At 42.3% G+C, this 27139-nt stretch overlaps 1 protein-coding gene across 3 annotated transcripts in view; it reads right to left on the bottom strand.

Annotated features, from left to right (window-relative positions):
- Positions 1-885: 885 nt before the first annotated feature.
- Positions 886-27139, bottom strand: part of HCFC2 (host cell factor C2) — a 41718-nt gene continuing 15464 nt past the window's right edge. The window contains exons 7-16 of one of the 3 annotated variants that reach the window (XM_084796139.1): positions 26938-27126; positions 20957-21124; positions 20344-20396; positions 16229-16403; positions 11984-12057; positions 9899-10033; positions 7509-7694; positions 6699-6984; positions 5637-5715; positions 3204-3336 (exon numbers count right to left, since the gene is read on the bottom strand). In XM_084796139.1, the coding sequence (XP_084652265.1) occupies positions 5651-5715; positions 6699-6984; positions 7509-7694; positions 9899-10033; positions 11984-12057; positions 16229-16403; positions 20344-20396; positions 20957-21124; positions 26938-27126 (1331 nt within the window). In that variant the 3' untranslated portion in view covers positions 3204-3336; positions 5637-5650. Of the gene's footprint in view, positions 3337-3541; positions 5716-6698; positions 6985-7508; positions 7695-9898; positions 10034-11983; positions 12058-16228; positions 16404-20343; positions 20397-20956; positions 21125-26937; positions 27127-27139 lie in introns of those variants that run through there. The other 2 variants (XM_084796137.1, XM_084796138.1) reach the window with 2 other exon arrangements.

Below are 27139 nucleotides of genomic sequence, written 5' to 3' on the forward strand. Positions count from 1 at the left end.
AGCTACTTGAAGGCTGAGTTGAGGAAAGAGGCAACACAAGAAGTGGCTGCTGGCCACCTTTAAATCTAAAGCACACATCAAAACAGGATCTTGACCGTCACTGCGAGTAATTCTTTAAGGCAAAGGCAAGCCTACCCCTGGGACTGCCACCTCCACACCCACGCAGGGCAGAGAACACTCGTTCTGCATGTGCCAGGTACACGTCCTTCATGTCTGTCCTGGGCTACATCTGATTACCATCCGTAATAAGCTTGTTGGTTTTATAATTTTGTAAATACTCCCTTTCAAATTAAGAGTGACAAAGAATTTTAGCTATTTAAGTCACAAGCAGCATAGGGACTTAAATTACCCTGGTCCTGGTGTTGGGTACAGGGGCTAGAAGCTTTGTGTCTACTTTCCTCCCATGTAATATGAGGTACTGGCCTTTCTCGAAAACATGCCTATTGCCTTGGTGAGTTAAAGAAGTCCAGTTACCTTTAATATTCCAATTAAAATACGCATGAGGGTCTAGCTCAGACTCCATATTGGAGCGGTGAGATAACTCAGTGGGTAAGGGCGCGAGCTGCCAAGCTGAACCTACACAGTGAAAGAAGAGAAAAACCTCCTATAGTGTGTCTTCTGACCTCAACACAGGAGCTAAGGGGAACACATGCTCGCTCTCACACGTAATTCATTTGTGAGATGTAAATACACACACATATATGTAGTTCTCTTAGAAAAAGTTGAGTAGATAGACTATGCCTTTGGGCTGGCCCAGCAGAGGCAGGTGGATCTCTGAGTAGGTGGCCAGTCTGGTCTACAAAGCAAATCTCAACAAAAGGCATGTATACACGCACACGTGCACACACACACTTCCTACAGAGAAATCAAATGTAAGACAGAGGCTTTCATAGGGAAAACTTTGTTTATTGGAAGACATTAAAGAAAACCTAATCAATGGAGAGACATACAATGCTTCTGACTGGAAGACACATGGGAAAGATTGACGTTTTCTCCAAATTGATTAGCACATTCAACACAACTACAGAAGACAATGCACAAATTTGGTAGGAAATGTATGTACCATATGCAAAGGACTGCCACCCAGAACATATAGAAATCGTATGTGTCAATGAAAAACAAGTTATCAAACATGGGCAAAAGACACTACTCAGTATTTCACAGAAGATGACCCATATATGGAAAAATTACTCCATCAGTAATTGGGGAAATAAAATTCAAACCCACCAAGAAGTACTGTATACTATGCCTCCAGCTGGCAAATACTAGACAGCCAAGAACAAGCATGGCCAGGGCGTAGTTCCAGGAACCCCAGCCACGCTGCCAGTGAGAGCACCTCAGCCCAGCTCAGCTTCACAGTAGCCGCCTCCTGCAAGCTGCGGTGCTCTAGTCTCTGACCCACTCACATCCCTAAAGATTACCGAGGCCTTCCAAGAACTGCAGCACATGCTAGGCGCATCTGTTAGTACCACCACATGAGAAACTACATGCCAACTTTTAAAGACACAGACCATACGTGTGTACGCTTGAACAGGCATCAGCTGAGCTGCTACGCAGCAGGACGGTATGAACTTGGGGGAAAGCACAAGTGTCTCAGTGAATGGAGTAATGGACACAGTTGTCCTCAAAGACCCTCTTCAAGGTGTGGTTATTGGGCCACGCTGCAGCGCTTGAAAACAGCTGACCTAGAACAACTCTTGCGCATACAAGGACCTGGCTACAGTAAGCCGCACATCCCTCAAGCACTTACTGAGTATCTGTCCTGTGTCAGTCACTGTTCTCAACACTGAACACAGCAAAGGACACAGAATTTACATTACAGTTGGCCAGAATGTCCACAGCAGCATTGTCTTCAATAGCAACAAATCTGAGACTAACAACCCAAATCTTGGTAAACAAAAGGACAAATATAGTTGTAGCATAGTAATGCAATAGAATGTTATACAGCAGTGAAGACATGAAAGACTTCCTGTGCATAAACATGGATGTAAATGAAAATATACCAGAAAATATGTCACAGATACATACATCATGATTCCTTTTACATACAAGTTCAAAAACCAGGTAAATATAAGTATTTTATTAAGAACATACACATGTATGACAGAGCTACAACATGGGAATAACCACTAAAAACGAATCCAGAACATTTACACTGTGTGGTGTGTATGAAGGGAGGAGAGAGGGGCAGGTGTTCCTGGGCAGTTAAGTGTGTTCTGCTTAAGCAAAAGTTTGATAAAAGTCTTATCATTTTACCTTTTTTTGGTATCCATATATAGTTTATGGTTAGCACACAGTGTTTCATAGCAAATCTCTTTAAACTAAAGTGATGTGTTGTTGTGCAATACTCCACCAAGCAAGATGGCAACAGTGGCGTGCCCGGGGAGCCTGCCATCGTCTCCAGACACGGAGTTCTCTTGTGTCAAAATAACAGACTAACTTCTTCCCTGTGTGGTGGTGCACGCCTTTAATCCCAACATTTGGGAGCCAGAGGAAGGTGGATGGATGAATTTGAGGCCAGCCTGATCTACATGTAAGTGCCAGGACACCTAGGGCTGCATAGTGAGACCGTCTCAACACACATAGACACAGACATACAGACACCCCAACACACACACACCCCAAAATGACTAAGATCAGGATCTTACAGTTTGAGATCTCTTTGAGACCTAGTATCTCCCTCCTGAAGACAAAGCTAAAGAGTTTATTTCCCCAGGTTATCTTTCCTTCAAAAGCACCCCATCTAGATCCTGATTTGAGACTTGGGAGTGGAAAAAAAGAAGAGTGGTGAATTTCTTTATTTCCTGTTAAGACATTTAGGCACCATTAACTGCCCAGTATGGAAGATACAAAGGCCCAGTCTCAGCTCAACACACACCATCAGAGAGGGGACATCATTTTCTACACCGGGAAGAAAGAAGGCCTAGTGCCGCAGTCAGGTCGCCCTGAAGGTGGAGGAGGGCAGGGAAGCTGTGGCCAGACTGGTGAAGTTAATAAAGACGGTGGGAGCGGAAATGTGGGTTACAGACACGAGACAGTATGTGAAGAGACAGGTGTGGCATCACAGACATGAGGAACTGTGTGAAGTCCGAGGGGTGCTCATGTGACTAGATGAGGATGAGGAGAAAGCCCGAGACCTGGGAAGGCAGCAGTATACCTGATCGTTGCTAGAGCCATCTCAACGGAGCAGCGGGGCAGAACCTGCTGCTGCAAACCACAAAGTGTGAAGGGGGAGGAAAAACCTCCAAAAAATAAGCAAAAGACTCCAAAAGTTGAGAACAAGTCTAGACTGCTTCTTGGAGCCATCTGTCTGTTTTGCTTGCATGCAGATCACAACTGTAATACAGTAAGGGATAAATGGGCATCAAATCTTGGAGAAAATGACTCCTGACCACAGCCTAACTTCCGTTTCTAAACAGTCCATCTTAAGTTAGAGACTACCTGTTGTAGTCAAATGAATGCACACACATCAACACCCACAGTGTGGCTACGCCACCACTACTCCTTTGTATCATTCAAAGCAAATAAGAACACCTGTAACTTTGTAGCAAAAAAGTGCTTTTATTTTACATATCATTGGTACACAGCACACAGAACTGCCTCAAGTCAGGCTTGGGAAACAACAGTTACACTTCGAATGGCCAAAGAGCAAGCCTACTTGCAGTCTCTCCATATGGGAGCAAGTGACCACAGGAGTTCCAAACACTAGTTACTCCAGACAGATGAACAAATGGTTTTTATGTCGATGGGCTACCATTTTAAATAAAAGCCCTTTAATTACAGCAGAGTCTACAAGTCTTTAAAATAATGGGCCAACAGTTTCACTTCTCCAAGGACAATTATACATGTAATTGGGTTATGGGGCAAAGGTGCCTCATACATGCAATCAGATTATTTTAATCTTTAAATACAGATTGAGTTTATATATAACTTATTTCTAGTTAAACTGCCAAAATAATTTGCTGAACAAAAATAAGGACAATACGTATTATCTTAGAGAACATAATTCTAAGAACATGCAGTATCAACAATACTTTTACTATTTGTGTGAACCAAAGTCCAGAACACATAGAAGAGGACTGTGACACAAAGACTTATACAGCTGAGAGAGGAAAGAAATACATTTTAACTTAAGGTAAATCCTCTTATAAGACATATCTGCCTGGGCTAGGTTGATATTAGAACACTGGCCTGGTTGCCCAGGTCCCAAATTAATCCCCAGCATACAAAAAAAGGAAAGAAGCGATGGAGGAAAAAGAAAACAACGTCTGTGTGAGTCAGATCATAGCCTCACAATGTGCGAGTCCTCAGAAGCTACAGGTGTGCATGTCAGCATGGCAGGTCGGCCTACTCATGGGCACACAGCTCAAACACCACATGAACTGCTGACAGCAAAGCCACACACATCTGCTAAGGATGTCTGTCTTTCAGTCACCAGTCGTATAACAGAAATAGAAACAGAAACATGATTTATGCCTAATGAAGTAATGCCAATGAAAAAATACAATTTGGGCAATTCTCCAGGTAAAAAGATTTATTATTTTAATAAATTGGTTAGTATAGAAAGGCTACGCTTTCATCAAAGAAGCAAACTGCATGTTAGACCATGGGCTCATATCTGCCTCCTGATCTAGAACAGAAGATGCCTTTAAGCAAAATCAGCTAAATCATATACCAAATAGGTAAAAATGTGCACACACAAAACCAATGTTCTAATCTGCTTTACATCAACTTATTCCTCAACAATAAGATAAATGTTTTGAGATGCAAACTGTTAATTAATGCAGAGAATAAGATTGGAAGCCAAAAGTCTTCTAATAAGGTAAAGTAACTGGGCTTGAAACATACACTTCCTGCAACCGGCTACTCTTCCTAGCTGAGCTCATACAACAAAGCCTACTATTTGATATGTGCAAATCTGCATACCATGTGACTTTGGTTAAGATATGTTTTAGCTTCTATCAGACACATCATGGAAGCTACACAAATGATTATAAACATAATAATGAGGTAAGTTCAAAGTCTACTAGTGCAAAAAGCAAGCGCTGCCAAAAGCAAAGCACATAAATTAAATGAAGGCAGAGTGAAGCTCTCCTCAGGGGAGCTGCTGGAATAACCAACCAGAGGTGCTCCTTGTAAACACTGCTTGGAAAGTACCCACTTAATGATTAAGGATTCACGTATCCCCAAAAGGTATTCTAACAACACCACAGTAGTGCATTTATTTTATTTTTAGAGTTCAGAAACCACTCATGTGTCTTAACAGTTTGCATATTTTCTTCAAGAGAAGTTTAATTAGTGAGACACATTACAAATACTGTAGTATAAAAATCCCAGTTCTTTACAAAAATTATATATTAAAATACTCTATACACTTTAAGTTAGTAACTGGCATATCTCTCATTCTTCACAATTAGCTCCACCGTCACTGGGCATAACACACACACAGTTGGAGGGCACAGCTACCCAGTCACCCTGACTGGCATGTGACTGTGGCGTAAGAAGCTGGACCTGTGCTTGCGCAGCTATGGCAGCTCTCAAACTGCCAGGTCTTCTCTGCAGTTCCTGCTCTGTACATGCTCACTTCTGAACTAAGAGGCCAAATAGGAGATTTCAACAGTTGTAAAGGAAGTTACCTGTAGCCAAGTGGTCACGGGACTATCTGCATCTCTAAGGTGGCAAGGAGCCTGAATTGGCTGTCTAGTGCTTTTATTTCTGGTATAAAAAAGCATATACAATTTTGAGGTAAAAATAATGCAAAAATAAAACATCTAGAGCATTTACAAAATCTTACAAATGTTAAAACACTATTTAAAAACGTGTGTCCTGTTAAGGTGCTGATTTCTTTCTTCGAGAGGAGGACATAATTTTTGATTTTTAATGAAGTGATAGGGAAGCACAGCTAAGAGCCATTAAGACTGCTGACACATGGCAGTGGGCTGGCTTATACCCAACACCTAAGGAAAACAGACAACGTCAGAGCTGAAAGTGACTTTACAGGAAAACTCCTCTACTGCCTTCACCTGCTAGTACAGGAAGTAAAAGCCAAAAAGATTAAGTGCTTTATAATAATCAAGATTAGCCACTATCTTTTTTATATTTTGCTATGATTCTTCGAAAATATTTTTTTTTTAAACTCAAAAGCAGAGTTCCTGACCTTGCCTTTCTATTTTAGTTTCTTCCGCCTGTGATAACTGCAAATGAAGGGATAGAGTAGCTACTGAGACTGGAACTATCCATAAATGTCTGCCCTGGGAGCCAGCTGACAGAGGAGCACTGCTCAAGGACCGGTCGGAGGGTGTGGGCAGCACTCGACACAGCAAGGTGGACCACAGCCAGTTACCAGACTATCTCAGTGGCTGCAGGACAACTGAGTGACACAGCCTTCATAACAGAAAAGGGGGGACACCTCACGGCCTCTATCTTCATTTTGCTATTTGTTTCTTTGTAAGTAGCTATATGGGTAAGGAAGAATCCATATACTAATTTCCAGTCTTTGCTTCTTTCTATCTTTATTTGGATCTAGAAGTGAGCAAATACATTTTAAGAACAACTTACAAACTCAGTTCATAACTGCTAGCAATACAGTGGGAGAGAGTACTCGCACAGAAGACATCGTCTTAACCAGCTCCTAATAAATACCCATTACAACAGCTTTAACAAAACAACTCAACTCAAAGGTGCTTTCTTATTGTTACCTTGAAGCCATCGAACCTGTGTGGCTGGTCCATAGCCCTTCTCATTCTTTGCAGATATTCTGAACACAATGGCGGGTCTGGACGTGTAATCAATGTGTGCGTTTGCAAGCTGCCCAGCAGTCACTGTACATGAGGTTTTCAGACCACAGTAGATCCTCATGAACACAAGTTGGCTTGGGTTATCTTGCACCTGTGCTGTGCGGATAGCCAAGTAGGCTGAATATTCCAGAATATTTCCAGAAGGTGAGGTTGGAGGCTCCCAGGAAAGGTGGATACCTTCAACATTCTAGAGGAGAGGAAGAAGAGGTGAAGGCTCTCCAGTTTTCCCTCTTTAGAACACAGAGCCCTCCCTTCTGTGAGTGCACTAGACTTAGAGCTCTTCCTGCTGATTAAGAGTCTCCCTTAACTGCTCTACAGTGTACACGCACTTTCCACAAACAAAGTGAAGCGTAAGTAGCCGGTCAGCCTACCATGTCCTCCAAAGGGGATTTTCTTCCTTAACAAAGAGCAAGATTTATTATAAAATATAATCAGATTTCCTATGTCCTAAAATTTAAGACTCTCCAAAATGAACTCTTGGTGATGTAACCAGACAATGGGAACTCATTTCCCAGTCCCTCTGTGGTTTGCATATTCTAACTCATCTTGCAACTTGGTACTGAAAAACCCATGCACAGCTGACAAAGCAAACCTTTAAACATGTAACCCACCTCTCCTGGGCCATCTTCCAAGGGTTAGTAACAATGTCTACACACAGAAGTTTCAAATAACTTGCACCACAGACAAGTCTGGCTGGACCTGACAGAGTACCTTGGAAATTCGGACTGTAGAAGGAGCGCCAGGAAAACCAGGGATACATGTTTTAAATTCACTGATTTTGCTGAAAGGGCCTATTCCACAACCATTGATTGCAGCGACCCTGAATTTGTATACTGTTCCTGGAACAAGATCCTGTTTCTTAAGCAAACTGTAGTCAGGTACATCTGCATTTCCTACCTAAAATTTAAAATATGCAAAAGTTAGAAAAGATACATTTACTATTTCAAACTTACACTTCAATTTTTATTTAATGACAGAACTTTTAAGAATGAGCTGTAAAGGTAGCTCTGTGAGATCGAGGCCAACCTGGTCTACAAAGCGAGTCCAGGACTGACTATAAGAGAAACCCTGTTTCCAAAAACAAAAACAACAACAAAAGCAATCAGCTGTATTTTAAGGATGCAGTTCCAGTTTCATCACACATTTCCCTTTCTCACACAAAGAGTAAAACTCTAGTACAGAACTTATTCAAGCCCCTCTGAATCAGACTCTTAGCCAGAGAAGGTGAACCCTTCGCACTTCTTCCCGGCTAGCAGAGCGCCAGCGGGCCAGCATGTTGCTGGAAGCCTGGTCATCTTGACTGTACAGGGTGGACACAGGTCACACTGGAGACTGCTGGAACCAGGAGAGTCAGCCTCCAGCTGGGCAGGGGTGGCGCACGCCCTTAATCCCACCTCCCAGGAGGCAGAGGCAGGTAGGTCTCTGTGAGTTCCAGGATAGCCAGGGCTGCACAGAGATACTCTGTCTCAAACAAACCAACAAACACAAAAAATTCAAACTCAAGTTTACTAGCTGTAGATTTTTCTGCTCTTTTGTTCTTTAAGACAAATTAGGCAGCTAACATGTCTTTTCATGTGAACGTATCTTTACCTGGACAGAGCTTCAGCTCCAGCCAAGAATATCACTAACCATAAAAGTAATGATTGTTTACTAGAATTTCTGGTTTTGTTCTTAATGTATTTATTTATTATGGATACAGTATTCTTCCAGCCTACATGTCAGAAGAGGGCACCAGATCTCATTCTAGAGGTGCCACCATGTGGGTGCTGGGAATTGAACTCGGGACCTTTGGATGAACAGCTAGTGCTCTTAACCTCTGAGCCATCTCTACAGCTTCCTAGAATTGTTGTTTCTAACAAGAATGGAAAATATTCAACACGAACAACAAGGAGGGGTACCAAAAATTTTGCTAGAGAAACTGAACCGGTAGGTGATATATAGGTTGGATTGGATACCCTTTATCTGAAATAACTGAACACAGCAGTACTTTTTCTTTCTTTTTTGAGACAGGTTCTTACTATGTAGCTCTCGCTGTCCTAGAACTTACTACATACACCAGGCCTGCCTCTGCCTCCTGAGTGCTGATTACCAGGGTACCACTGCCCAGCCGGAAGCAGGCTTTGGTTGCTGTTACTGTTGCTCATTTGTTTTTAAGTTTCTATGTATGCCCTGGCTGTCCTGGAACTCACTTTTCAGACTAGGCTGGCCTTAAACTCAAAGATCTGTCTGCCCGAGTGCTGGGACTAAAGACAGGCACCATCCAGCTGAGACATCTTTTAAAGCCCTTACTTTATTTCCCCAGACCAGATCTTTATGCCTTGGAATCCAGCTCAATTATACATGTAATCTTAGTAACTGGGAGGCAGTACCAGGAGAGCAGGAGTTTAAGTCCATCCTTGGCTGACAGGAAGGGAAGTTTGAGGCTAGCCTGGCTACATGAGACTCTGTCTCAATAAAGAAAAGAAATATACCTTAGTCAATATAGACTATTTTTAAATGATGCATTTGTGCCATATTTACAAAAGCAGTATTTAAGAATGTAAGACGAGCCAGGTATGGTGGCACACACCTTTAATCCCAACACTCAGGAGGCAGAGGCAGGTGGATCTCCGTGAGTTCAAGGCCAGCCTGGTCTACAAAGTGAGTCCAGGACAGCCAAGGCTACACAGAGAAACCCTGTCTCGAAAAAACAAACAACAGGGGCTGGAGAGGTGGCTCAGCGGTTAAAAGCACTGACTGCTCTTCTAGACGTCCTGAATTCAAGTCCCAGTAACCACATGGTGGCTCACAACCATCTATAATGTGATCTGACGCATACTGTATACATAATAAATCTCTAAAAAAAGAAAAAATAAACAATAAAACAAACAGTAAATAAGATGATTACATATGGAGCACTCTCAATTAATTTGCTACAGAAAGACCACAATCTCATTCCTTCAAAATATCTCAGAGTTATCAAAATAATCTCACTCTCAGAGATCATAATTCACTTTGTAAAGTGCTTGGAATTGTAGCAAAATTCACACATATGCTAGACATGCATTCTGGCACAGTTATAGCCTCAGCTCTCAAAGTGTAAATAATTTATCAACAGTTACCTTTGACACATTTTGTTTTCCTTTTGGTAGCAAATAAAACTGGCTCACCAAAGCTGTATTGTTTTTAAAAATTCCCACATCACACCATTGTTGTTCTGTTTTCAAAACGGCCACTGGATTTGAAGGTGTCTCTTTCTAATTTCAGAGAAAGAAAAATTTATTTATGAAGACTGCATTACACATAAAAATGTCAAGACTGATGTAATCCCATGCAGTGATTTACAAGTGGGTACATGGATGAACAGCACTCACTACAAGCTTGTAATAAACAGACTAGGTCAGCTGACAGTGAAAAGAGATGCCATTAGACAGGGTGTAACAGGAGCTCCCTACTATCCACCAGGCTGCAGTCAGCATGCTTGCCAATCAGTGACAGGTCAATGCCAGTGTTCTATAGAGCACTGTGGGAGACGTTCAGACAGAGTAACTCCTTTACAGAAATGCTATGGTCTGCTCCAGAAGGAACAGGTAGAAAACTCCATTCCAAGCTGGCCTTTTCTCTAGATTCAAACAGACAAGCAGAGACCCAGAGATCTTGGTATTTGAAATACCTATGCTTCTCCAAACATCAAGGGAGACAAGATCTTCAAAACTAAAATGCAATTTGAATACACCTCAGTGTATACTGAAAGGGAGACACTGAACTGTCCTACATTTCCTTGCTGTGCTTTAGGAACAGACTGCCTCTAAGTTAAGCTGCTTTCAGTGGTGAGTCACACTCATCCCAGCCTGTTTAAGACATCTTCCTATAAACGACACACTGTTTCCACAAGCTCAAAACAAATGTGCACTTCAGTTATTACACAGCAGCACAGGCACGTGCTTAGCACTCACATTCTCTGTTATTCAGGCTGCACGAACAAAAAAAGTCAACTAACTAGAAAAGTCTTTAAAGGTTAGGAGCCGCTTTAAACTAGTCTTCATTTGCTAAAGCTGTAAAAACTCTTCAACAACTTTTTTATAAAGCACGTGGCTCCAGCTGAAATAACAAACACAGCTGTGGCTGATACATTACAAAACAGAGTCAGAAGGAAAATATTTGCGTTTCCTAACCCTTCCCTGAGAACAGTCTACAAACACAGGCTAACATTTTGGAAAGGCGAACACTGATAAAGGGAGATACACGATCTAAACTCCAAAAATGAAAAGAAAAAAAAAACCATGCATAAGTCTCAAAGACTCTAAATGGTAAGCAAGCAATCAATAAAATAATCCCAGAAATGAAATGACTATTTTTTTAAAAACCCTAAAAACTAGTATGTATGTATGTATGTATGTATGCATGCATGTGGTCATATGGCCATCATTTATCTAATTAAGAGAATCTTGGTCTATCTGTGAGGCACTCTGCAAGCATCTAAATGTGACATGCAGATCCACTATGGCCATCCATGAAACAACTCAGGGTCAGGTTTCTGAGCTTGCCTGCATGCACACCAATCTGTTATTACAAAGTTCTGCTGTGCTGTTATGAAAGAGCTACCCAAGCACTTCTGTTACATAACAAATTTCATCTTTTAACAGTTAGTGTAATTTACATTAACGCAGAATGGGTATGTTCATTAAAATAAAATTTAAAAGTATAGATAAGAATGTCAAAATTATCTGTGGCCTCACATCCAGAGACAGCTGCCTAGCAACTGAGGTACTATCACAATACAGCAGCATAGTGAGCTGATACACCGAGAATGTGAATATGCGTATTAAGTGCATTTTTATATCAGAATTGGGACCACAAAATATCCATTATTATTGTATTAATTTTTTGACTAAACATATTATGAACATTTCCTACTAACCTACCTACTTCTAAATTTATATCAAGTCATTACTACGTGAGATATGAGAAGCTTTTTCCATTTTATTTTATTTTATTTTTCGAGACAGGGTCTCTCTGTGTAGCCTTGGCTTTCCTGGACTCGATTTGTAGACCAGGCTGGTCTCACAGTGATCCGCCTGCCTCTGCCTCCCAAGAGCTGGGATTACAGGCGTGTGCCACCACGCCCGGCTGATGTGAGAAGCTATTTATTATTAAAACACACATCCTCGTCTAGAATGAGAATCAGCACCAGGTCATACACTTACAGAAAATGGTGTTGCTGCACCATGCACCTCTACACGGCTGATCTTAGTTGCAGGCAGAGCACATATTTCATCAACTGAAAATCAAACCATCAGGTAAGTATTAAATAATCACTCTGATATTGTGAAATACAGTTCATAAATATACAGGGTGTTTAATTTCATCAAACACTTAAACATTGTATTATAGTCTACATTTTAATATGATTAAAGAAACAAGCCAGGCATGGTGGCCCACACCTGTAATCCCAGCACTTGGGAGGCAGAGGCAGTGGATCTCTGTGAGTTCGAGGCCAGCCTGGTTACAAAGTGAGTCCAGGACAGCCAAGGCTACAGAGAGAAACCCTGTCTCAAAAACCAAACCAAACCAAACCAAACAAACAAACAAAAACAACTGGGGACCTAGTTCAATCCCAGAGCCCATGTGAGACACTTGGGCATGGTCCTATCCCAGGCTCGTGAGGCAGGGAGAGGCAGGTCTCTGGGGCTTCTTGGTCAGCCAGCTTAGGTAAACTGGCAAGCTCCATGTAAAAAGTAGAGACCCTATCTCCAAGAACAGGGTGCAGAGTGACTGAAGAAGACAATGTGTCTCTGGCCTTCATGTGTGTGCGCGTGCACACACACGCACACGCGCACACACACGCACACACACAAAGGAATCAGTAGCTAAGAATCATTCAAACTAACCCTAATGTTCCTTCCACAAGGTTTGGTGTTTACTAAAGATGGAACATAGTCCTAGCATAAAAGAACAACAGGCGACACAGGTAGAAACCAACCAACTCAGAGGACTGTCAAAATCCTCTGCACAGTCCTTCCTAGGGAGGAAGTTTAGATTTGGTGCTGAGCGCTGCTAGTGAGGCCTCAGCTTTAACAACCGTCCTATTTGTCCTGAGTGGACAGCACTGGAGAAGCTGGTTAAGGCATTACTCCCTGTCCACAGGTCCAAGCCCCTGCCTAGTTCATCTCTATGTGCTGAAGCATGGGGACCCCAGGCTTTGCTTTTGCTTTTGCTTTTGTTTTTGTTTTTCGAGACAGGGTTTCTCTTGTAGTCCTGGCTGTCCTGGACTTTGTAGACCAGGCTGGCCTCGAACTCAAGAGATCCCACCTGCCTCTGCCTCCTGAGTGCTGGCATTAATGGCATACGCCACCACGCCTGGCGAGGGAAATGGCTAATAGTATAAAGCCTAGAGATGCCTGGGTCGCACTGCTTTTGTTGTGGACGTCTTGGTGCTTTAGTTTTCACAGCCACATACATAAGCACCGCACAAAGCACTACTGTGGATTAGCCACTGGGTGCAAAGTGTTCAGAAAAGGTGCACTGGACCCTCATGGACGCCTAACGCCTCAGTCCCTCTTCCACTCTAAATGTTGACACTGTGTGCTACTAAGCTATGGATCAAATGGCTCTACCACTCATTTTAGAGTATGTGTGTGTACCAGACATGAATTTTTTTTCCAGACAGGGTTTCTCTGTATAGCCTTGGCTGTCCTGGAACTCACTCTGTAGACCAGGCTGGCCTCAAACTCATAGGCACAGCGGTCCACCTGCTCCTGCCTCCTGAGTGCTAGGATTAAAGGCGTGCACCACCACTCCTGGCTATAAGCACATCTTTCCTCTCCCTGCGTATGCCAGTCAAGTGCATAAGACCTGGGCACAGTACTGTTAGGAATCTAGTGGTGAGCATGTCAACAGGGCCTCTGCTCCTGTGGAACTTACATTTTAGGTAATTTCTACATTTATATTTATAGTTGATAAGGTAAATGTCCACCCGATGTTCAGGTAAAAACAGACTCCTATTTGACTCATTTTTTCCTCTCATAACTGAACAGCTGCAAAGTTTAATATACCTTTATATTAAAGGTACACTAAGAGCTTTTTCCCTACTCTACCTTTCCCATGGTTTTGTCCTGAAAGAACTTCAGGTATTTCCTAACCAACCCGCCTCTTCCTCCTGTGAAGCCAGAGAGGGCACCTTCAAGGAGAACAGATCTGATCGTATCACTCCTCCACTCCTGGAGACACACACTGGGCAGCTCTTCCAATCTTTAAAGAAGGTCACACACCTTGTAACCCAAGACTGCATGGCCGCTCCCTGACAGAGTGTTCATGATGTGTCAGGCAACCTCTGGCTTTACCATTTGCTCAGTAGCAATTTTACTGAAGATTTGGAAATCTTTTGTTTTCAACATATAAACTTCTTATAAAATGACAAGAAATTTTAAATTGGAAGTTTAGAACCAAGCTTATCTATACCAGACAATGCCTTTACATTAAGAAAGCTCGAACTCTGTCAGGTACCGTGGACAATGCCTATAATTCCAGCACTTGTTTTTTGTTTTATTTTGGTTTGCTTTTTGAGACAGGGTTTCCCTGAATAGCCCTGGCTGTCCTGGACTCACTTTGTAGAGCAAGCTGGCCTTATCCTCACAGTGAGCCCCTGCCTCTGCCTCCTGGGTGCTGGGATAACAGGATGTGCCACCATGTCCAGCTGGGGGGAAGCAGGAGAGTGACTAGGAGCTGGAGGCCTGCTAGTCTGGGAAACAAAGCTGAACTCTAGGCCAGCCTGGGATACAGAGTGAGCCTGTCTCAAAAAAAAAAAAAAAAAAAAAAAAAAAAAAAAAAAAAAAAAGTGAAAACCAAACAAACAAAAAGGAAAACCAACAAAGTGTTCCTCTTGTGTAAGTAATGAAATGAGAACAGCATAGGAAATACTCTTTCTATAGTATTTTTATCTACTGCAGATTGCAGATTCAAAATGGAAATAAAAAGAATTTTTATCCTGTTACATTTGAATGCCTGAAACAATTAGACTTAGAAGAGCTATCACAATGTCTTAAAAGCCCCACTTCTATTCCAGGGATATACCAGAATTTAAAAACTAATTTAGATACTGGGATCACAAGCTAGTTCATCTGTATCTCATGGCATCTGAATATGAAAATACAGCCTGGCACAGTGGCTTCAACACTTTACATCCCAGGCAGAATTGCCACAAGTGTACGTCAGCTTAAGCTACAGTAGTGATTTCCAGGATAGCAAGGTCTACAAAGTAAGATCCTGTTTAGAAAACAAAATTAAAACAAAACAAAATACAACAGAATACTCAAATAGGAAAAACCCACCAAACTGTGATGTCTTATTAATGCGAGTGGTTAACAGTTCCCACAACTGAATTACCTTAACTTAGATGCCTGCTACCCAACTATCTACTAAATGACCACTATCTGTCAAGCAGAGATCTCAACACTTTGCAAACAGAAATAAGATACATAATCATACAGTTAAAAGTGTCCAGAAAATAAGCACAGGGACAGTCACACTGGTCAACCTAAATGGCACCAAGATTTTTCCCTGATTGAAATTTCTATTTACAATTGTTAACTACATTCACTATGAGAAAAATTACCAAAACCATGTAATATGCCTTTAATCCCAGCACTCAGAAGGAAGAGGCAAATGGATCTCTGTTAGTTCCAGTCTAACCAAGCTATATAGTAAGACTTTGTCTCAAACACAACACACACAGGCCGGGCGTGGTGGCACACACCTTTAATCCCAGCACTCGGGAGGCAGAGACAGGTGGATCATTGTGAGTGTGAGGCCAGTCTGGTCTACAAAGTGAGTCCAGGTCAGGCAAGGCTACACAGAGAAATCCTGTCTCGGGAAACAAAAAACAAACAAACAAAAAACCCAAACCAAACCAAACCAACAAAAAGCAAAAAACAAAACAAAACAAAACAAAACCAAAACCAACCAACCCCCCCCCCCATACACACACAGAGCCAGGCACCGTGGCACAAGTAATCCCAGTACTCAGGAGGCAGAGGCAGGTGGACCGCTGTGAGTTCAAGGCCAGCCTGGTCTACAAAGTGAGTCTAGGACAGCCAAGGCTACACAGAGAAATCCTGTCTCAAAAAACAAAACAAAACAAAACAAAAAATCCCCAAATCAACAAACCAACCAACACCACACACACACACACACACACACACACACACACACACACACACACCCGGGCACCGTGGCACATGCCTGTAATCCTAGCACTCAGGAAGGTAGAGTCAGGTGGGTATCTGTGAGTTTGAGGCCAGAGAGCTCTAGGGCAGCCAGGACTACACAGAAAAACCCTGTCTCGAAAAATGAAACACACACACACAAACAGTGTAACGACTACTTTGGTAGTATCTTTAAAATTCCCTACCAATATTATAAAGGTTTAATTTTACTAAAATGTGCTTTTGTACCTTCATTCTTCCATAGCATATCCGTCATACAACTGTTGTTGTTAGAAGCATTAGGCGCCAAAGGTGAGTGTAAGGCAGCATTAGAATCTGTTGCTCTGAAATCTGGCTTGTTTTTCACTGAAGTTCCCTTCATAGCTGTGTGTTCAGTTTTTGCACTGTTTACTGTATCACTAACCTACAAGAAATAAAATAGTTCATCATAGCAAGTACTGTTCAGTGACACAGAAGCACATGGAAAAAAACAAGCAAAATAATGTACAAGTCCATTTGGGAAAGTAAGTTTGCCAATAGGGAATGTTGGTGCACACCTGTAATCACAGTATTTTGAGAAATAGGGCAGAACGCTCCAGTGCTCTAGGCTAGCTCAGGCTAGGAAATACTATTCTCAAAACAACAGAAACTTTGCCCAAACATAAAACATTTAAAATTATATCCCTAATTTGTATAGAATCATTCCTTAAACTATCAATTTTAAGATACATTTTTTCCACTTAATCTCTGTGCTCCAACGGCTGTATTTTTAGTTTATCTTTCTCACAGGGTGGCTAGTATTACAAGTAAATATTTATGTAACACAGGTGAGGCCACATTTAACATTTTTATTAACACTTTACAGCTGCCCGTGTGCATAAGGTGTGCACACGTGCCATGACATCAGAGGCCGTCCTTATGAAGCCAGCTCGATCCTCCTGCTTCTGTCTGGGCTCCAGAGACTGCGCTCTGGTGGTCTGCCTTGCACTGCAAGTGCATGACATACCGAAACATTCTGTTAGCCCCTATCCAATCTTTAAAGACAAATTAGACACGAATGGAAAGATCTAATGACCTCTAAAAGAAAAATCTCAGCCGGGCGTGGTGGCACACGCCTTTAATCCCAGCATTTGGGAGGGAGAGGCAGGTGGATAGCTGTGACTTCAAGGCCAGCCTGGTCAACAAATCAAGTCTAGGACAGTCAAGGATACACAGAGAAATCTTGTCTCAAAAAAACAAAAACAAACAAACAAACAAAACCAAAAACCAAAAATAAAAATAAAAAATCAGCACATGAATTATTCTGTATGACTGAGTTTTATGTATAAAGATTCAATATACTAGCATCAATATTATTTACTATTAAACATTCGATCAGAAACCTTCCTAATGCTAAGCCTGGTTGTACTGACATGTAATCCAGTTACTTAGGAGGTTGAGGCAGAAGAGTTAGGCTGGGGTGGGGAATAGAAAGGAAAGATTATGTAAATCTTTTTATTAAAATTCATTTTATGTAAAAGTTAGCACACACTATCTTATCAGCATGCAAAGCTGCTTTTATCTTTTTAAAAAGATTTATTTAGTATGTATAGTGCTCTGCCTGCATGTACACCTGCAGGCCAGAAGAGGGCACCAGATCTCATTACAGATGGCTGTGAGCCACCATGTGGTTGCTGGGACTTGAACTCAGGACCTCTGAAGAGCAGCCATTGCTCTTAACCTCTGAGCCATCTCTCCAGCCCTGCTTTTATCTTTAATTATGGTAAAACTGTATGTATACCAAATAATTATTTTAAAAGCAATTTCTCAAGCTAGGGAGATGACTCAGTTGATAAAATACTTTCAGCACAAGCATGAGATGGAACATCCCTGTAACCCCAGTGCCTGGGGGTAGAGACAGGAGGATGGCCAGTCAGTGTGGTGGCTGAATTTACAAGACCTGGGTTCAGACACAGACCCTAGCTGGGCGTGGTGGAGCACGCCTTTAATCCCAGCACTCAGGAGGCAGAGGCAGGCGGATCACTGTGAGTTCAAGGCCAGCCTGGTCTACAAAGCGAGTCCAGGACAGCCAAGGCTACACAGAGAAACCCTGTCTCAAAAAACCAAAAAAAAAAAAAAAAAAAAAAAACCCCAAACAGACACAGACCCTATCTTAAAATACACAGTGGAGAATGATGGCAGAGGACACCTGATGTTGACTGCTGCCTTCCATGTGTTTCTGCACACACATGACACTCGCATACACATGTACACTTGTACACGCACGCACACTTGCACACACATACACTTGCATATACATGTATACTTACACAAACATGTACACTTGCATACCCACAATACATTTCTCTATAAATTATTACTAGCAAGTATTTCATTTGCATTCTTACATTAGATATTGGATTGTACAATTTTCTTAAACAAAAAAAGAACGAAGGGGGCGGGTCATGTGTTAAGAAGCTTCAGATGCCCTGAAGTAGGGCATGAGGAAGGGCTCCAGGAGACAAAAAAAGTAACAAAGATGCTGAAATTTGAGTATAGGTTAATTACAGGAAAGAAAAAATAAGAAAATGAAGGGAGGTTAATGGCAGAAGAAGCAAAGTTGTAGGTGACAGAACAACACTAGTAACACACATGGCTCATCTACAAATAAGCCGTCATCGAGCACAAACACCAAGTCCAACTCAACTACAAACATTTTAAGGAAGAGAGGGGAAAGTGGGGGAGGGAGAGCATCAAATCTTCACCTTCTGTTTTTTTTATGTGAGCATGTTCATGCATGTGAACATGTCTGCACATGTGTGTGGAGACCAGAAGAAACCTTGGCTGTAGTTGCTCAGGATGCTGCCACCTTGCTTCCTGAGACAGGTCTCGCACTGGCTGGCTGGCCTGCCTCCCTGCCCTGGGATCACAAGCGTTCTCCACACGCGGGTTCCCTCATCCCTTACTCAACACAAGCCACCGACTGAAAGCCAGGAAGAGACGGCATGGCAGCAGGGGAAGGGCTTTATTTACTGCCCTTGTTCCCATTTGTTGGTTTTTTGAGACAGAGTCTCACTGTGTAGGCCTGGCTGTCCTGGAACTTTGTCTGTACACCAGGCTGGCCTTGAGATCACAGAGGTTCACAGCCAGCGAGGACTTCATTTAGGAAGGTATAGTTAGATACTAAAAGAAAGCCAGACTGGCTTAAAGGAGTGTTCTTAGCAAGATCGAAAGGCAGCAACAGTGCCATCTAGCTTATGGTATACACAGACACATAATACAATACTCATGACACATGTGAACATATCATGTAAGTGTAGTTTGTCTACTAAAACAGGCTACCCTCAAACTGTATGAGCAAAACTTGTGATATCTCCTTCCAGACAATGTCTACAGCATTTCTCATGCTCTTGGTCCTCAGGCATGCTCAGAGCAGGGCTATGCCTCATCCCTTCCCATGGAAAGACACACTGGCATTTAGAGCAGTTTCCCAGATGTAAATAATGAAGTTTAGGAAGCCGAGCCATTAGCTCATACAAGTACTTACCATGACCACTTCATAAAGAACAAGTAAACTCAGAGAAGTTGTTCAGTTTAGCTACTGATACATACATATATATAATATATATTTGGTTTTTGTACACCAGGTTTCTCTGTGTAGCCTTGGCTGTCCTGGAGTTCATTCTATAGACCAGGCTGGCCTCGAACTCACAGACAACTTGCCTGCCTCTTCCTCCCAAGTGCTGGGATTACAGCTATGAATTTTCTTGGGTAAATGAAATATACATTAAAATATTAAAGTATACTTAAATCATATTTTATAGATTCAGAATAAATATGTGTGTGACATCTAGGAATGTCACAATATAAACATATAAAAATGCATTTTTGGTTGAGACAGGGTTTCATGTAGTTCAGGCTGGCTCTGAACTCAACAATATAGCCGAGGCTGGCCTTGACCTTCTTGGACCCTCTGGCCCCACCTCTCAAGTGCTGGGATTACAGGCGTGCACCACCAGGCCTGGCTCATAAGGATCCGTTTGAACAGAATAGCATCAGATGCTATGTGCAAGGAAACTAGGTTTTTCTTCAACAAGAGTTTTCAATTTAGACTTCTATCATAATAAGGCGGTGGAACCTTATTTTCTCCTGTTATTTATGTGGTGCTAGAGACAGAGTTCAGTGGCTGTGTGTGCTACAAGCACTCTGACACGGAGCCTCATCCCCAGCCCTGTGGAAACAGGGTTGCCTGGATGTCTCAGAGATAATCTCACGTGAAGTCAGGAATAATGACCCTTATTCAGAGTAATATGCAAAAAAATCTCAATAAAAACTGGGACTAAAGCCATAAATATTCATTTGTCATCACAGATGCTTCAACTTACACTGTTATGAAGGATGCTATTACTGCCTTGTCTGTGAGGGTCCATCCTGCCTCCTGTAGGAATGAGAAAGTTCACACTGATATGCTCTTTATTAGCATCCATAAAATATGTTGTAAATATTTTTAAATGTACATATTAAAGATTAAAATATCATCTTTATCAAGTTTATCTACTTTCTTAGTTTACTTAATAGTTGTTGAAATCCTTCCTGAATACTGTAATAAATTTAGTTCTTTCCAAGGGCCTGTTCAGTTAAAAACACTTTGAAAAAAAAAAACCAGCAAAATATTTCTGAAAGCTAATTAAAAACATGTCTGTAACTCAAGTAGTATCAGTCTTAACAGTGCACCAGAATGAACTCTATGTCCTTTGTGAGTTCACACACACACACACACACACACACACACACACACACACACACACACACACACACACACACACAGAGTGAGACAGCCAGTGCTCAGAGCTGAAGCTCAGAGAGCTGGCTTACAGGAATGTGCCAGGACATCTTAAAATACATGCTTTCCTGGGCCAAGCACAGTCACAGGATTTTCTGCAGTGTTTACAAAGCTCACAAGCAGACAGGCGTTCCTAAGCAGGACACTGATTTTACCTAGCGTATCTGGTGCTGCGGAAGAGTCAGACGATGCCGCGTGGTACTGCAAGTCTGTGTTCAGCTGCAGAAGATAGCCCTCCACCGTAGGCACTTCATCCCACTTGACATGGAAAGAGTTGGTAGTAGCTTTGATCAACTGGACTTGTGATGGTGCTGGTGGTTTCTCTAAGGAAAAATATTCATATGATGTCTTTAGTTTCAAGCATATCAATAATTTGCCAACAGTTTTGGTGGACAGGAGCTTTGAGAACACCAGCAATGAGCAATGCACCTGTTTACTGAATACACTCAAACTAAGCTTACAGTCAGTCAAATCAAAGTAGTTTGCCGCTCTGGTTGTATTTAGGTTTTTATACAATTAAGCAATCCAACACCAAACTACTTGAGTAATTAGACTGAGAATGAAAAAGGATTGTTTAAACTGGGCGTGGTGGCACACACCTTTAATCACAGAGGCAGATGGATCTTTGAGTTCTAGGCCAGCCTGGTCTACAAAGTGAGTCCAGGACAGTCAAGGCTACACAGAGAAACCCTGTCTCGAAAAACCAAAACAAAGAAGAAAAAACAAACAAAAAGGACTGTTTAACATAAAAGGCTGAAGGGCTATCCTGAACGTGACTCCTCCCATCTAAAATGCTGAGGGGTGTGACTGAGTATCCTATTACAGCTTTGTTGTTTTGCCTTTAGAAATTTTATTTTTAACTTAAAGAACTGACTTTCAAGCAACAGCATACATATGCTAGAAGCACTGCTGTGAGCAAAGGTGACTTGGATATGTTTGGGGGGAAAATGAAGCTTTAAAGCCCTCTAACAAAATCAGCATCACCCAAAGCACGTAACCCTGATAAAAACAGTGCTCATACTTCCGCAGCAAGTAATAGATCTTTAAGAGCTGAGGTCGCAGCCGGGCGTGGTGGCGCACGCCTTTAATGCCACCACTCAGGAGGCAGAGGCAGGCAGATCGCTGTGAGTTCGAGGCCAGCCTGGTCTATAAAGCAAGTCCAGGACAGCCATGGCTACATAGAGACCCTGTCTCGAAAAACAAAAACAAAAAACACACAAATAAAATAAAATAAAGGCACGGATATTTCAAGTAGAGAACAAAAGTGATATATTCCATAGAGAAACATTTACATGTCCTCATTTTTTCTTAGAACTTTAGTGGCTAAAGCTTATCTTATCTTTGTATTATCCATGTCCTGGCTAGTTTTGTCAACTTGATACTCAAGTTAGAGTCATCTGAAAGGAGGGAATCTCGACCGAGAAAATGCCGCCATAAGGCCTGGAGAGATGATGGCTCCTCCAAAGGCCCTGAGTTCAATTCCCAGAAACCACAGGGTGGCTCACAACCATCTATAATGAGATCTGATGCCCTCTTCTGGTGAGCAAGTGAACATGCAGGCAGAAAACTGTATACATAATAAATCTTAAAAAAAAAAAAAGCAAAGAAAAAAAAAAAGGAAGGAAGGAAAGAGAGAAAGAAAGAAAATGCCTCCCTAAGACCCAGTTGTAAGGGCAATTTCTTAACTTTTTCTTTTGTTGTTTTTTTTTTGTTGTTTTTTTTTTGTTTTTTTTTGGCTTTTTCGAGACAGCTTTTCTCTGTGTAGCCTTGGTTGTACTAGACTCATTTTGTAGACCAGGCTGGCCTCAAACTCACAGCAGTCTACCTGCCTCTGCCTCTGGAGTGTTGGGAGTAAAGGCCTGTGCCACCATGCCAGGCAAGGACAATTTCTTAATTAGTGATCAGAGGGGGGAAGGCCCAGCCATATTGTGGGTGGTGCCATCCATGAGTTGGTGGTTCTGGGATCTACAAAAAAGCAGGCTGAGCAAGGCACGATGGAGGAAGCCAGCAAGCAGCACCCTTCTATGGCTTCAGCTTAGCTCCTGCCCTTCAGGCTCTTGTCTTGTTTGAGCTCCTGTCCTGACTTTCTTCAAGGATGAACAGCAACATGGAAGTGTGAGGCAAACGAAGCCTTCTTCCTCATTTGGTCATGGTGTGTCATCATCACTAAGACAACTGGTTAGTAAATCTCAATTTAAAGGATAAATCAGTAAATGAGATTTTCTGTATGTCTTTCTCTTTGCTAGTATGCTTTTTAAATGGAAGCATCTAGCCTCCAGTTTAGTTGTTCCATTCCCTGTTTTCCCCAACATTTTAATGATCAACTTTTTATATTATAAAACCACTACATAAACTGAGCATGCTGTTTGCCTACCTTCATGCCACCACTAGGGAGGTGGAGACAGAAGAATCAGAAGCTTATTCTTAGCCATATAGTGAGCTCAAAGCCAGCTGGGATGCATAAGACTCTGTCTCTAAAGTAAGGTAATGTGTGCTATTGTAGGAAATATAGATATGTAAAAAAATCCTTTAGGGAAGGTAATTAGAACAAAGTATTAGGGAATGTCTGAAAATGCCATAATGAACCCACTGCTTTCTACTTTCTTCCATGCGTCTGTGTGCATGCAGTACAAACAGAAAGCTCAGAAGAGGGTGCCAGTGCCCTGGAAATGGAGTTCAACACACCCGCCTGATGTGGATGCTAAGAACTGAACCCAGAATGAGCTGTGAACGGCTGAGCCACCTCTCCAGCCCGATGTAAGTAACCTGCCTTCTGAAACTAAGCCCAACACACTCTAAAGGATGACAACATTAAATTTCAACAATATAATACGACCATGAAAGTTATTAAAATTGAGAGATGGCTTAGTGATTAAGAGCAAATACTGAGCCGGGTGTGGTGGCACACGCCTTTAATCCCAGCACTCGGGAGGCAGAGGCAGGCGGATCGCTGTGAGTTCGAGGCCAGCCTGGTCTACAAAGTGAGTCCAGGACAGTCAAGGCTACACAGAGAAACTCTGTCTCGAAAAACAAAACAAAACAAAAATTAAAAAAAAAAAAGAGCAAATACTGCCTCTTACAGGGACCAAAGTTCAGTTCCCAGCACACACGTCAGGCAGCACATTCACTGCCTTCTGGCCTCCTCAGGCGCCTGTACTCGTGTGTGTGTGCAAGCATGAGTGCACGAGCACACATGAAATAAAATAAAAAATAATTCCTTAACAAAATTATTAGAAAACGTGAAACAAGAGCTTTGGTGAGAAGAAAGCCGAATGCACGTGACCAGCCCTGGAGGTAGAGAAGACGAGGACCACCCATGTGGTGTGTTTAGTGGCCGCCCTCCCAGCCACACCTACTAGCCACGCCTGCTCAGTGCTCTCCTTTCCTTACATCACCATGCTCTCTCAGGGGGAACAGAGTAAGTGGTTTGGGAATCCTGAGATGGGACATCTGTATCACCTGGCCTCCCAAGGCTCCCACTCTTACAGTCTTTAATCCCAGCACTCGGGAGGCAGAGGCAGGCAGATCTCTCTGATTTCTAGGCTAGCCTGGTCTACAAAATGAGTCCATGACAGCCAGGGCTACACAGAGAAACCCTGTCTAGAAAAACAAAAAACAAAAGTCTGAAATTTAAAAATACAATATATAAAATTCTCAAAAAATAAAAAAAGGATCTGTATTGTTAATTATGTGAGTGCTCACAGTGAGTGCCTTTGAAGGTGAACAGGATTAGATTCACCTGGAGCTACAAGCAACAGTAAGATACCAAACTCAGGGCCTCTACAACACCAGGGGCTCCTAAGCACCTAGCCAGCAGTCCAGCCCATAGAAAGTACTTTAATAGACTATGTACGTGATCTGCCTCTTTCTTTTCTTTCTTTCTTTTTTTTGGGGGGTGGTGGTGGGGGCTGTTTGTTTGTTTTGATTTTTTCAAGACAGGGTTTCTCTGTTAGCCTTGGCTGTCTGGACGAATTTTGTAGACCAGGCTGGCCTCGAACTCACAGAGATCCATCTGCCTCTGCCTCCCAAGTGCTTGATTCCTGTTTGTTTGTTTGTTTGTTTTTTTAATCCCCCTGCCCTTACACCCTCTCAGATTTTAAGTACTTTGAGAGCAGGGATGCTATGAGTCTTGCTCACTGCTGTGTTCCCAGTTTACAGTCATTCGTGTTACAGAGCTGAGCTATCAATGCCTATTTGCTGAAAAGGAGGAGAACAGCTAGCTTAGCAGTAGGCTAAGAGGCAGGTATGAGTGTTAGCATACAAGCAGCTCCACTAGCCTGCCTCTATGACATCACTGCCCGCTGCCACCAGGTGTGCGCCAGACGCCTTCCGCTGCACAGCAGATAGAAAAGGGCCAATCTGCCACTTTGCCTCTCATGTACTCTCACTTCCTTGGCTTCCCCCCCTTCATGTCCCTAAGGGGTGCCCCCTTCTCACACTGTCTCTGTCTCTCTCTACTCTCATGGCCCACTCAGGCCCAAACTCCTCTTCCCTATTTCTTCCAAATGAATTTCTCCATATCATATCTGTTGCAGGACTCTATATACCCAGCTTAAACTGTAGGGTTAGCAGCAAAGCCTTTACCCACCGGAGCCATCTTGCTGGCCCTGGTAATTTTGGACATATTTTTAATGATAACAATGAGGTCCTGGTTCAATCAACTCTGGGGAGAAACGCAGCAAGCACTGAGCCGAGGTTTTGGCTGGCAGATGCCTCTGCTGGGAAGACCACTGCCTCCAGTCCTCACAGTGCGAACTCACTTGCACAAGGTGACCTCTGACTTTCCCTCAATAACTAAATTTAAATTTTTAAAAAGAAAATGGGTCTAAGATCCATAAAAAAGTGTTAGTGCTCTAATACATCTTTTTTATAAACAAACTCCATTTTGTGGTAACTATTATTTATGTATTTGATGAAAGTCTGACTAACTCAGCTGGTCTAGAACTTAGAATCTTCTTTTTTAGCTGGAAAAATTGCTGTGATTACAGATATATGCTACTACACCAGGCTGTTGTGGCAATCTTACATGTTTATTTACACATGTGTGTAAGCGTGTGCTTACACGCGCTGGAGCATGTGTATGAGTGAGCACAGGAGCTCTCTTGACCATGCTGCTGTGCAGGTGTGAGGCCAGAGGACAACGTACAGGAGTCAGCCCTCTCCTTCTGCCGTGTAGGCCCTAGACACCCACTTAAACTGTAGGGTTAGCAGCAAAGCCTTTACCCACCGGAGCCATCTTGCTGGCCCTGGTAATTTTGGACGTATAGAAAACTTGCAAAGATAACCCAGGGTTGCTAAAGCCCTTTTCCTCATCTTTCCCTAATGTTCAGGCATTTATTAGTTTTAACTGGGATGTAGCTCAGTGCTAGAATGCTTACCTAGCATACAGAAACTCTTGGTTTGATGTCCAGCATTGCCAAAAGTAAGCAAAAAAACCAAACAAATAAACAAAAAAACAACCTAATGTAACCCTGTTAACTAAGCTTCCAGCTCTCAGATTTCATCAGTTTTTCAATTACTCTCTTTTTTTGTCCCAGTGTTGTGTAACACATTATATTGGGCAATTGTGTATCCTTAGTCTCTTCCAATTTGTGCCAAATTTTAAAACTTAATTTATTTTCATTTTATGTGCATTGGTGTTTTGCCTGAATGCATGCCTGAGTGAAGGTGTCAGAACCCCTGGAACTGGAGTTACAGTTAGTTTTGAGCTACCACATGGGTCCTCTGGAAAAACTGCCAGTGTTCTTAACCACTGAGCCGCCTCTCCAGCCCCTTGTGACAAATTTCTTTTTTTTTTTTTCTTTTTTTCTTTTTTTTTTTTTTTTTGGTATTTCGAGACAGGGTTTCTTTGTGTAGCCTTGGCTGTCCTGGACTCACTTTGTAGACCAGGCTGGCCTCGAACTCACAGCGATCCGCCTGCCTCTGGCTCCTGAGTGCTGGGATTACAGGTGTGCGCCATCACGCCCAGCGGGAAGAATTCTTTCCATCCCACAATCAAGGAGAGAGGGATTAATGTACTTCTTCTAAGTGGTGAGTAGTTATATATTTCTTCCACTCGTCTCTAATTTTAAGAAAGAGAGGAAATAATATTCACTTTAAGTCTACAGGGAGAACTTAATTAAGTACTCTTACCTACCAGTATCAAGATACCAAAGATCCTTGCAGCAGACTTGACTATTAAGTGCTTTTTTGTAGCCATCTCTTCCACTCCAAAAATATAGTCTAGTGCCAATCGCAACCGCACAGTGTCCAGCTCTGGGTCGTGGCCTGGCATTTTTTTTATCTTCCTGAGAATCTGATACTAGAGCAGTCCACTCGGCTGTGTCTAAAACGAAAGG

The sequence above is a fragment of the Acomys minous genome (assembly GCF_964271855.1).
Source record: "Acomys minous genome assembly, chromosome: 9".
Lineage (NCBI taxonomy): Eukaryota > Metazoa > Chordata > Mammalia > Rodentia > Muridae > Acomys > Acomys minous.